Genomic DNA, 12,602 nt, shown 5'->3' with positions numbered 1-12,602 from the left:
GCGCCCATTTTCGGCGACTGCGAGATGGAGGTTGCCGGAATATTGTCGGAATTACCACGGCTTATATTGGAATTGGAATCAGGCTCTGCCTTTCTCTCTCTGCATCGCGGCGGCCGGCAACTTGCGAAGAGAACGGAGCAGACGTGCCCATTCTTCGACGACGACGAGACGGAGGTCGCCGGAATATTGCTGGAACTACCACGGCTCATATTGCAATCAGTCTCGGCCTTAGGCTTTTCCTTCCCATCGTGGGGCGCCAAGAAGGCAAGATCTGCCTTACGTTCGAACCCAACATCATTGTCATCGTCTCTGTCTATCAGTACGCAGGCTATCGAGGCCGGTTGCAAGAGTCTTGATACGCCCCTTGCGTTGTTCTTGCCCATTGAATTTGATGACAAATCCAAGCACTTGAGGGGAATTGAAGAACTTGGTTGGAGCATTCATGAAAGTTAAGTAGCTGGTTCAAATTTCTGAGAAGCTGATGTACCACTACCGTCTAACATCAAAATGAATTTGTCCGGAAATTGGTAGGTTTATATATGAGAGGGAGAGAGAGAGAATTTTTGTTTTTGAATGATAGGTTGATCAGTTTGGTTGATGATTTGATAAATGATAATAATCTTTGCATCATTAATGAAAAGTAGCCTTTTAAATCTTACTTTTTCATTATGCTTTCTTTCTAGGGCATGGCAGAAATATTTAATATATATTTGAAATAATTATATATTAATTATAATCTTTGATTGATACTCATTATTAAATCAATAGAACAGTTAATATAAATTCAGATAAAATTACTATAGTTAAATTTAAATTGAAACTACAAATATTTGGTATTTTTTAACTTGGAATTTCAACTTGAGCGATTCCCAGTTTCCGACCGGAATTTCAGTTTGAGCTTAGCTTAGCATCGGACTGTTGATCATGACCGCGATTCCCAGTTTCCATCGTTCACTAGTCACCGGCACTCCCAGTTACCAATCGGAATTTCAATTTGAGCATCTGACCGTTGATCATGGCAGCGATTCCCAGTTTCCCTCGTTCACCAGACACCGACACTCCCAGTTTCTGATCAGAATTTAATTTGAGCATTGGGACGTTGGTCATGGCAACAATTCCCAGCTTCCATCATTCACCGATCACCGCAACTCCCAGTTTCCGACCGTTGGGTTCAAAAACGAGATTAATCCCTTCACTGCCTGTCCCCCTTTCCATCTTTCACTCACTCTCACATTCTCTCTCTCTCTGCCCCTCTCACTGGCTATCTCTGTCCACTGCCTTTCTTTCTCTCCTTCCCCGCCGGCAACTCCAGGCGAGAATGAAGTGGACGCGCCTATTTTTCGACGACCGCGAGATGGAGGTTGCCGGAATATCGCTATCTCTTGGTTGGAGCATTCATGAAAGTTAAGTAGCTGGTTCAAATTTCTGAGAAGCTGATGTACCACTAACGTCTAACATCAAAATGAATTTGTCCGGAAATTGGTAGGTTAGAGATTTGAGAGGGAGAGAGAGAATTTTTGTTTTTGAATGATTGGTTGGTTAGTTTGGTTGGATCACTTTGATAAATGATAATAATCTTTGCATCATTAATGAAAAGTAGACTTTTAAATCTTACTTTTTCACTATGTTTTCTTTCTTGTTACATAAAAATGTCAAGTTGATGAATAAGTGGTCGGTTTGCAGCATTATTTAATTCAAATTTGTGTGTATGCAATCTTCAAATTATTATTTTCCAATCCCAGCTGAATGCGACCTTAAATTTTATAGATAGTTCATACCTTTTTGATCTACTTTAATTTCAGTTATACCAAAGCTTTCCAATAGCTTTGATCACTCTCGAAGCTGCACTTTTTGGAAGCAACTCTAATTATACATATACACACGCATCGTATGTTAGGTTATAATGCCAATAGCACAAAGTGAGAGAGTTTCAATGCTTGTCCAATTTATAAACTAATAGATAGTTTAATCTTTTTCGAAATTTACATACTAGTCAAATACTTTTTACATAGAAAATATATTCTAAAACTCAGCCTCTTACGCTTTCTCCATTTATTGCCTGCTGTGCTGTACATTTGCCTAATTTAATGTATTGTAAAAGGCTATTAAAGGTGCCTTGCCTTAGATGTGTTTGATGATATGTCAATTATACATGGTTATTCTCCTATTTATATATTCTGAATTTTTCTTTATCCAAGCATATTAAAAAAATAAAAAAATAAGAAAAAAAAACATTTTCTTCTAGCATCTGTCGACATTCTAGATCCAACAATAATTTTGTTCTTGTATAAACCTATAAATATGATTTGTTTCTTTTAGTTTTGTTATCCAAATATAAGACAATTCTGCACTGTTGTGACCAAGTAGTGTTTGTTTTATTTTAGCCAGGTTTTCCTTTTTAGATTTTTTCATGTATGTGTGTTTAGGTGCATATAAAATTTTCTGTTAAGGATGGTTGTCAAATTTATTTATTTATTTTTACTTTCAGCATTTGCAATTGTTTCTTATTGAACTTTGGTGTGTTTCATGAAAAGGTTCATTACATAATTTATTTGCAAGAAACAAAATATTGTGGGCTGTGAACTTGCACATGTCTTAAATTGCGATTAATGCCATTCAAATTTTTCCAATTGATTGAATGTAAAGAAAAGTGGGGTAGCCATGAACATATGCAAATTCTGTAACAGTGCAGGAACCAAACTTTTTTTATTTGCTTTTTTTATTGGGCTTCTTGGCACCCGACTCTTGCAGTTTTGGAGAAGAGAATGCATGAATGAAAAGGTAACATTTTCATTCATCATCTTCATCGTTGTGCTTCATTTTTTTTATGATTTTTTTTTTTGCTTTAATTTATTTAATTGACAAGTCATTTTAGGAGTTTTAAATTAAAAGTGAAGTTTTTGGTTGTGGCTTGAAGGGTTCAATTAGTTTTGTACGTTTGGATGAATATTTGATGTTTAGCTAAATCTAAAAGCAACTATATTGTCTATGTTTTTATTTTTTTAATCATACACTTGTTTCTATTTTCCTTTTTTGTGGTGAGCAGCTCCAGTTTTTTCTCCAGAGTTAAGGGCGATTGTAACCTTTGTGTCCAATGAGCATGTGTTGGGTTATTTCCTTCCATATGGAGGAAAGCCCAAGTGGGCTTTATTAAAAGACCAAAGCCTAGCCCTTTTGGTGTGGAAAACCTAAAGGAAGTTGTAAAAAGAGAGGGGAGAAGAGAGGAGCCGTCACTTCTCAAAAGAAAGAGAGAAAAAGGTAATTTTTTCTCATGCTGCTGATATTTCATCAAGACTCCGATCCCGCTTCATCTATGGTCCGATCGAGCTGAAATTTGGAGGAGAGGCTCACGACTCAAGGAGCTACAATATGAACGGTGGAGATCAGATTTGGGGCTCGGGAGTTGGGATTTTTTCCCATGAACAGTAACCGCAAATTTGGTATATTTTCTCCAATTCTCTTTGTATTTGCCAAGATTGTAGATATCTTGATGAGAGATTTTTGTATCCTCTAATTATGATTAGAGAAGAATTTGTGTACCCATTATTTGATTGATAGTGGATATTTTAACTGGATTAGGTCCCGTGGTTTTTCTTCCTCACACCAGGGAAGTTTTCCACGTAAAAAACTGCTTGTGTTCTTGTGGCTTGGTGTGATTGATTATTTCTTTTATTATTTCCAGCACGTATAAAAGTAAAGATACACACTATTTGCTTGCATATAGGGAGAAGAATTATTCCACTGTGGTTGTTTATTGATATCTCTCCCAACAAAGTGGTATCAGAGCCCGGTTTCCAGATTGTCAGGTTGGCAGTTTGAGTTATGGAAGCAAATACTAGTAGAATGATTATTCTCAATGGTTTAAATTATCACATATGGAAAGGAAAAATGGAGGATCTTATTTATGTGAAAGATTATTACCTATCGGTATTTAGTGCTGAAAAACCAGAAAAAAAGTCTGATGTGGAATGGACTTTGTTACATCGACAGGTGTGTGGGTATATCAGGCAATGGGTAGATGATAATGTTTTGAACCATATTAGCGGAGAAACAAATGCACGTTCTTTATGGAATAAGCTTGAACAGTTATATGCTAGAAAGACTGGAAATAATAAGTTGTTTCTGATTAAACAAATGATGACTTTGAGGTACCAAAATGTGACTCCTTTATCTGATCACCTGAATACATTCCAAAGAATTATTAATCAGTTGGCTGGAATGTTTATTAAGTTTGATGATGAGATACAAGGGTTATGGTTGCTTGGTTCATTACCGGACTCGTGGGAGACGCTCAGAACTTCATTGTCTAACTCCGCTCTAGAAGGTGTAATCACAATGGATATGGCCAAGAGTTGTTTTCTAAATGAAGAGATGAGAAGAAAAACACAGAGGTCTTCTTCACAGTCAGAGATCTTGGTTACAGAAAAGAGGGGGAGAAGTAAGAGCAGAGGTCCGAAGAACAGAGATAACAGCAGAAGCAAGTCCAACAAGTTTGCAAATGTTGAGTGTCATCATTGCGGGAAAAAGGGACACATCAAGAAATATTGCAGGCAATTGAAGAGAGAAAACAAGAATGAGAAAGGGAAGGGAATGAAGAATGGAAATGACAAAGATGGTGAAGATAGAGTTGCTACTACCACTCCTGCAAAATTCCTCATTGTTTATGATGATGAGATGATAAATGTTGCATATCATGAGACCAGTTGGGTGATTGACAGTGGTGCCTCCATTCATGCTACATCTCGAAAGGATTTCTTTACATCCTATAGATCTAGTGACTTTGGAACAGTAAAGATGGGAAACGATGGCTTGGTTATAGTCATTGGAATTGGGGATGTGTATCTGAAGACAAATAATGGCACGAGTTTAGTTCTTAGAGATGTGAAGCATATTCCTGACATTCGTTTGAATTTGATTTCTGTAGGTAAACTTGATGACGAAGGGTACTGCAACACTTTCAGTGATGGCCAGTGGAAGCTCACCAGGGGTGCTATGGTTGTGGCTCGAGGCATGAAGCACTCTGCATTGTACATTCTGCAAGCAAAGATCTCCAATGACATTATTAATGCGATGGAGGATAATGGTATAGCAGAGTTGTGGCACAAGAGACTGGCTCACCTGAGTGAGAAAGGATTAGCTCTACTAGGGAAGAAAAGTCTACTATGTAGACTGAAAAGTACACTTCTGAAAAGGTGTACTCATTGTTTGTGAGGGAAGCAGAGCAGAGTTTCCTTCAAGAATTCCCCTCATTCAAGAAAGTCAAAGATATTGGATTTAGTACGTTCGGATGTGTGTGGCCTTATGAAGACAAGAACACTTGGTGGTTCCAGATACTTTGTGACCTTCATAGATGATCATTCAAGGAAGTTGTGGGTATATATCTTGAAGTCAAAAGACCAAGTGTTGGCTGAGTTCAAGAAATTTCAAGCCCTAGTTGAGAGACAGACTGGGAAGAAACTGAGGTACATCCGGACTGACAACGGTGGAGAGTATTCTGGTCCATTTGATGAGTATTGTAGACAGCAAGGTATTCGGCATCAAAATACTCCTTCAAAAACTCCTCAATTGAATGGCATAGCAGAAAGGACGAACAGAACACTGCTTGAGAGAGTGAGATGTTTGCTTTCACAAGCCCGGTTGCCAAAATCCTTTTGGGGGGAGGCATTGAGCATGTAGTTCATGTGTTGAATCTCACACCTTGTGTTCCTCTACAGTTTAATGTGCCAGACCGAGTTTGGACAAGTAAGGATGTTTCCTATAATCATTTACGTGTTTTTGGGTGCAAAGCATTTGTGCATATTCCAAAAGATGAAAGGTCCAAACTTGATGAGAAAACGCGACAGTGTATATTCCTTAGCTACGGTCAAGATGAATTTGGATACAAGCTTTATGATCCAGTTGAGAAGAAAATTGTGAGAAGCAGAGATGTCGTGTTTGTAGAAGATCAGACGATTCAGGATATTGAGAAGGCAGAGAAACCTTTGTCTCAGCAGGGTGACAGTTTAACTGATATGGATTCAGTTCCTTTGAAGAATTTTTCTTCTCAAGTTGAGGATGATGTTCAAGATGACCACTAGGGTAGAGGTGATGTGGATGTTCCCTTATAGGTTCAGGGAGATGTTGATGAGCAATTGATAGTGCCAGAGACTCCACCAGAGATTCCATCCAGGAGGTCAGCCAGAGACCGACATCCTTCTACTCGGTATTCAGCAGAACAATATGTGTTATTGACTGACGGGGGAGAGCCCCAGTGTTTTTCTGAAGCCATGGAAGATGAACACAAGACAGAGTGGGTTGAGGCCATGCAAGATGAGATGCAGTCATTGTATGATAACCAAACCTTTGTATTAGTGAAGCTGCCTAAAGGAAAAAGAGCTTTGGAGAACAAGTGGATTTACAAGAAGAAGCCAAATGAGTTCTCTTCATGACCACGGTACAAAGCTAGATTGGTTGTCAAAGGGTTCGGTCAGAGAAAAGGTATTGATTTTGATGAGATCTTCTCTCCAATTGTAAAGATGTCATCGATCTGTACAGTACTCGGCTTAGCAACTAGTCTTGACTTGGAAGTTGAGCAGATGGATGTGAAAACTGCCTTCCTTCATGGTGATTTGGAGGAAGAGCTTTATATAAAGCAGCCAGAGGGTTTCAGAGTGAAAGGGAAAGAGGATTATGTGTGAAAACTGAAGAAAAGCCTATATGGTTTGAAACAAGCACCGAGACAGTGGTATAAGAAGTTTGAGTTTGTTATGGGGGAACAAGGCTACAAGAAGACAACTTTAGATCACTGTGTATTTGTTCAGAAATTTTCTGATGATGATTTTATTTTCTTACTACTTTATGTGGATGACATGATAATTGTTGGCAGGAATGCTTCAAGGATTGACCAGTTGAAGAAGCAATTGAGTAAGTCATTTGCTATGAAGGACTTGGGGCCAGCAAAGAAAATTCTTGGCATAAGAATCAGTCGCGACAGGTGTGCCAAGAAATTATATTTGTCACAAGAGGAGTACATTGAGAAAGTACTTCAGAGGTTCAATATGGACAAAGCTAAAGTGGTTAGCTCTCCTCTTGCTACCCACTTCAAACTAAGTACAAAGGAATGTCCTTCTACAGATAAGGAAAAGGAAGACATGGAAAGTGTTCCTTACGCCTCAGCAGTAGGAAGTTTGATGTATGCAATGGTTTGCACAAGACCAGATATAGCCTATGCAGTTGGTGTAGTTAGCCGATTCTTGTCAAATTCGGGAAGAGAGCACTGGAATGCAGTGAAGTGGATCATGAGGTATCTTCGAGGCACTTCCAGTTTGAGACTTGGTTTGGGAAATAGACAACCATTGTTAGTTGGCTACACAGATACAGATATGGCCGGGGATGTGGACACTCGTAAGTCTACTTTAGGCTATTTGATAACTTTTGCAAGTGGGGCTATAGCTTGGCAATCGAGACTTCAGAAGTGCATTGCTCTTTCTACGATAGAGGCAGAGTTCATTGCAGCAACGGAAGCGACTAAAGAGTTGTTATGGGCAAAGAAGTTCTTGAGAGAACTTGGTTTCGAGCAGCAGAGGTATGTGTTGTTTTGTGATAGCCAAAGTGCTATCACATTGATGTATGATACCATTGGATCAGAGATGCGTTGAACGATAAGTTATTGGAACTTGAGAAGGTTCACACTGATGATAATGGTTCGGATATGTTGACAAAGACACTACCAAGGGAGAAGCTTGAAGTTTGTTGTTCGATCGCCGGGATGGCGATTCCCTCCACATAGTCGGAAAGGGGGAGATTTGTTAGGTTATTTCCTTCCATGTGAAGGAAAGCCCAAGTGGGCTTTATTAAAAGACCAAAGCCCAGCGCTTTTAGTGTGGAAAACCTAAAGGAAGTTGTAAAAAGAAGGACATTTTGTGGTTTTTTTACATATAGTTGTCATATTTGATTTATATTAACAAACTGAGCTATGGCCATTGTTTTATCTAGGAGAGCGAGTTCCTTTGACCAGGCAATGAATCAAAAGGCAAAAGGAATAGGGGGAAATTCTATCCCTCCCAACAATGCTCACATCCCAATCTTACCAAAAGATATGATTTTTAAGGGTTTGGATTTTGTTTATTTGCACTGGCACTGTTTTCTTATTCTTCTCATGGTGGTGCATGCATTTGAAAGGTTCTATCCTGTTAGGAGGTCCTTCTCTGCTGGTATTAGAATGCTAGAATGTACGGTTTGATGGAAATCTGTAGTCATGGTGTGGATTCTACCATAGTATAAGGCCTATTCAGATGGGCTTTTCTCTCAATAATCGTGATTGAATAGCAATTATTCAGACTTCATTATGAATATTACTCAAATTCGTGCCTCTTCTTGTGATAATTTGCTGGCTTTTAGGCAAGATGTTTTATCAAGGCAACTATATGGTTTGACAACTTAAATACCGTGCCTTACTTTGATGATACTTTGATAATATGAGCTGGTCATATTTCATAGCTTTTTAAATAAATAATATAGAATTTTACTTTGATAAATTTACCAGATCAAAAAAGTTTACTAGAGTAAGAATGAGACTGTAGTGAATGCTCACCAAATGGTGATATTATGGCTATGAATCCAATTAATGATTTGGGGATTAGTCATAGCATAATAATTCTCACGTGTTTTTGCCTTCACTGTTTTTTGGCTTTTTTGGTTGAATCATAACTAATTGTTTCAGAAAAGTTGCTTGTTTCCTTGTCTCTCTTTTTTTTAAAAAAAATATATATATTATTTTGCATTTTTTGTTTACACAATTACAATGTCTCAAATTGATTCAGAAGTTGTGGCATTTTATCCCAAATCTAAGTTTTGTTGTGTTCTTTGTTTGACTCGAGTTTTTTCCTCTTCTCCTTTTCTTTTTTTGAATCATTCGTTTATTGTGTATGATTCTTCTTGGTGCAGTAGCCTCACTGGTGGTGAATTTGGATCATGTGGACTGAGAAACACATTTGTGATAAGTAAGTGGGTGCTTATTGTTCAACACGAGATATTTGGAAAAAAATTTCAGCTAGTTTCCCAAATGTAGAGCATTGGAGTAGTGCATTTGTGATTAATAGTTCCTAAAATATTTTTAATTTACATGATTATTTACTTTTCTACTGTAAACGAATCAAGTGGGATTATTTTTCACTCAACAAGTCCCTAATACAATCTTGTCTTCTTCCAGTTAGAGCAGAACATTGTGCACTTTCTTAATTCATACTGCCCAAAGAAGGATAAAAAATATTTTGTTTAAAAAAATTTCCTTCTAATCTATGATATGTTTCTAGGAAGATGAGCAGCAGTAGGACGTTCTTGCTTAATGACTGTGGCTTAGAATTTGTCGAGCAGTTTGCAAGTCTGGGCTTTGGCCTCTGAGAAAATGATTCAAGAAATAGTTGTTTGCAGCTATTGCTACTAGCTTGGGAAGTATATTTGGGATTAGAATTAATGAGAAAAGCAACTACAAGAGTAGATAAGTTAGGTTCATAGCATATAAGTAAAAAGATCGGATTCTTCCCCCAACTAACAAAGAGATCTTGGCAGAATTGCCAAAATTTTTGCATAGAAATAGCCCACTTTTTTCTTGAGAAGAGATGTGAAATATGCTCAATGTCAGTTGATTGAATAGTTGGCCCAGCTCCTTCTTGTTTGAAGAAACCCTCCAATTCAATTGGCTTTTTTTCCAACATCTACAAATCCAGCTACCCACATCCATTTCCAGCAAGTTAAAGCAAACAAAAACCGAAGAAGACATTGTTCTGATTTCTCTTTTTTTTTTTTCTTTAAATTTCTTGCATTGATCAAGGTGTTTGGGAATTTTGAATGTGCTTCAGCCAAAGGCACTATGGAAATCGAGTGAAATTTGGGTATTTAGTTATATTGTGAATGGTTCTTACTTTATGAAGGAAAAATGGCGATGATAGTCAATGCAATTCTTCCAAGTTATTTATGTATGCAGAGCACAGTATTTCGCACAAGACTGTTGTATTAGATGTTTTATTTGTTTTGGAAATTCTATAATTCCTCTTTGAAGTCCTACAAAAGGTGCCTAAAGGAGACATGTTGGCATAGGATATCAGTTTCTATTTCGTATTGTGCACCATCTTCAAAACATAATTTGATAGGTATTCTTTGAAGTATATGATGAAAGGGTTTATTAATGACTTAAGTAACGGATTTAGATGGATTTATGTGCCAAACATGATTATTTTTTTGGTCTTCGTAGCTTGTTGATGGCAGAACTATGTATAATCATGGATGGTAAAACACATGATTATTACCTAAATTGCTTCCGTACGGCGAGAAATTTACTTAAACTGCAAATTTAAGGGAAATAGGTTCATGGATTTGATTTGATTTGTTATATTATATTTAAAAGCAACGAAGGGCAATTTATATGTGCAGGTAATGGTAACATGATTTCAGTTGCTGCTTAGAATGGTGGAGTTCCTCGGTTCATTGCAAATTAACCATCATCTGCACCACCTATATTTCCTTCATCAACTGCAACAGAAGCATCCTTATCGGAGTGCTACCATTCATTCCTTGATTAATGAGGCATTTCCCCTTAAAATGGGAAGCATGCACGATTGTGGATGTCTAATGCTTGCTTGTTTGCATTTCAGCATGTGCTGCATTCAACTTCCCACTGAAGCAACAACATGCTGCGCAGCAGCACTAGCTGCATTAGCACAGTCAGGATCAGTAGTAAAGTCCCTCGCACCAGCAATGTATCTTCACCAAGTGCAGCCAATTCCACAAAAGTGAGTAGTTCCTCAACAACAGTAACAAGCTGCAGCAATGAGCTTTAGCTACCTAAATATGCCTGCAAATGAAACCTAATACTTTGCAATATTATGGAAAAATGCAGACCCCTCCCAATTCCTACTGTGTCAGAGCACCCCAACCTTACAGGGAAAGTCATGCTCTGGCATTGCCTTTCTTTAGTGATTCCTTCTTTTCTTATCAAATTCTACATCCGTCACAGCTTCTGTAGCAACAGAAGCCACCACTCCCTCAGCCATAGAAAATTCAACAAATGCATCAAAACCAAGTATTTCCAGTGGTTCCTCATCTTCACAGAAACATTTGTAAAATCAGCGACAACAGAAGAGGCCATGTGGCAGTGGCATCAACAGGGGGAGTGGAAACTTGCAAGGGCTTTCAAGCCCCAAAGATGGCTAATAACGGCCAACATAGCGGCATCAAATCATTATCATCATAAGAGCAAATCCAGCACATGGCAGCACCTCTTCAAGCCGGTTGGTGAAGATAGTCCATCAATGACAGATAGCTGAATCTTGTGTGTCAGTATCAGCATCTATGGTCAAAATTTTCTTTGCCCATTCATTCCCCCCAATTTCGCTTTGCTGATACCACTGGCGTTTTTGAGCAGCATTGGTGCTTCTTGTGGTAATCATGGTGACAAAAGGCAGCAGCTATAGGGATTGAGAGCTGGTGTTGAACCACTACCATCTTAAGGTTTTTCCATGTCATTTGCATCCATTAATGATGCTTCTATTGCTTATGGCCTTGACATATCATAAATGGCACAAAACCATGGCATTCATCAGAGCCTCCTAGAGCATGCTGGAAATAATTTTCAGATTATGGCAGCTACAGCTGCTGACCAAGCAGCACTGCAGAAAACTACCAAATTTCTGAAGATGGGAAAGCATGTGGTACAACACGCCTAATAGTGCAAAAGAAAAAAAGAAAGGCCATTGCAGGAAACATTATAAAACTTTATAAGAGAATAAGGAGTTAGGGGGACCTTCACTTCATTATAAATTTGACCTGAACCTTCTCTTGTGGAGCCCTGAGAAAGTCGTCTGTGGTAGGTTAATGCAGTTCTCCTGCTGTGGCCCTGTGGTGATTCAAGTCTAGGATTCTAAATAATAATGAAATCAATTGAAGTGGCTGGGCAGGAACAAGAAGCAGTCAACTCACAACCTTGGCTCTGCTTCATCAAGTGCTTCTGGTTTCTAATATTTGCGTACTAATTCATTCATTATGTGGAAATTTAAGTTGATTGTACTCGTCCATTTTACTCGTAGGGCTTACCTTCTTATTTTGTTTCAGATCACATAAATGGAGTCTGTGGCATTTAATGACATAAATATTGTTGGATATTCTCCTTTGCATTTTTTAATGAGTTGGAAGATATTGGGGGTTAATATATCTTTATTTGTAAAGTTTAATGATTCAATATTTTCCCTTTTCAACTAAACAATGTCCTTGCACAAACCTGTCCTTAGTTGCTTATCTAGGTCCTCTTCTTCATTTTCATTTTCAAATTGGCATGCGGGGAGCTTTGGTCAACCACAAGAGAATTCTGCATCAGCTAGCATCAATCGGGCCCTCTTCTCTGTCTGTTGCAAGGATGGTAACAACAATTATGCAAATGAGGCCCTTTGCTGTGCAAAATTCAAGTTTCCAGGTCATAAGAAAGTCATTGTCAACAGAGAATGATATGTTTTCTTTTTTGTATATATTTATTATTTTGTGAACAGGAATTGTGAAGGGATTTCTCTAAGGAGATAGTAGGCATTTGCTTTTCCTGATTGTTGTAAAGGATTGGAAGGGGTGGGAGTGGT

The 12,602-nt window shown here is 38.2% G+C and overlaps 1 protein-coding gene across 1 annotated transcript; it reads left to right on the top strand.

The window, feature by feature from the left end:
• The first annotated feature begins 855 nt into the window (after nucleotides 1-855).
• On the top strand, nucleotides 856-12,211 carry LOC131143480 (uncharacterized). Its single transcript, XM_058091810.1, has 4 exons — nucleotides 856-1,482; nucleotides 3,047-3,440; nucleotides 10,411-10,769; nucleotides 10,877-12,211. The coding sequence occupies exons 3-4, from the start codon at nucleotides 10,444-10,446 to the stop codon at nucleotides 11,301-11,303; spliced, it is 753 nt and encodes a 250-aa protein (XP_057947793.1). The 5' UTR covers nucleotides 856-1,482; nucleotides 3,047-3,440; nucleotides 10,411-10,443; the 3' UTR covers nucleotides 11,304-12,211.
• The last annotated feature ends 391 nt before the right edge of the window (nucleotides 12,212-12,602 follow it).

This window comes from Malania oleifera, chromosome 11, assembly GCF_029873635.1.
Source record: "Malania oleifera isolate guangnan ecotype guangnan chromosome 11, ASM2987363v1, whole genome shotgun sequence".
Taxonomy (NCBI): Eukaryota; Viridiplantae; Streptophyta; class Magnoliopsida; order Santalales; family Ximeniaceae; genus Malania; species Malania oleifera.
The sequence above is the reverse complement of the archived record's forward strand: the minus strand, read 5'-3'. Positions and strand labels throughout refer to the sequence as shown.

Coding starts and splice junctions, on each gene's coding strand:
- LOC131143480 (XM_058091810.1), top strand. CDS start 10,444: ATGGTGGAGTTCCTCGGTTCATTGCAAATTAACCATCATCTGCACCAC. Junction 10,770..10,876: donor GTGCAGCCAATTCCACAAAA/GTGAGTAGTTCC, acceptor GGAAAAATGCAG/ACCCCTCCCAATTCCTACTG.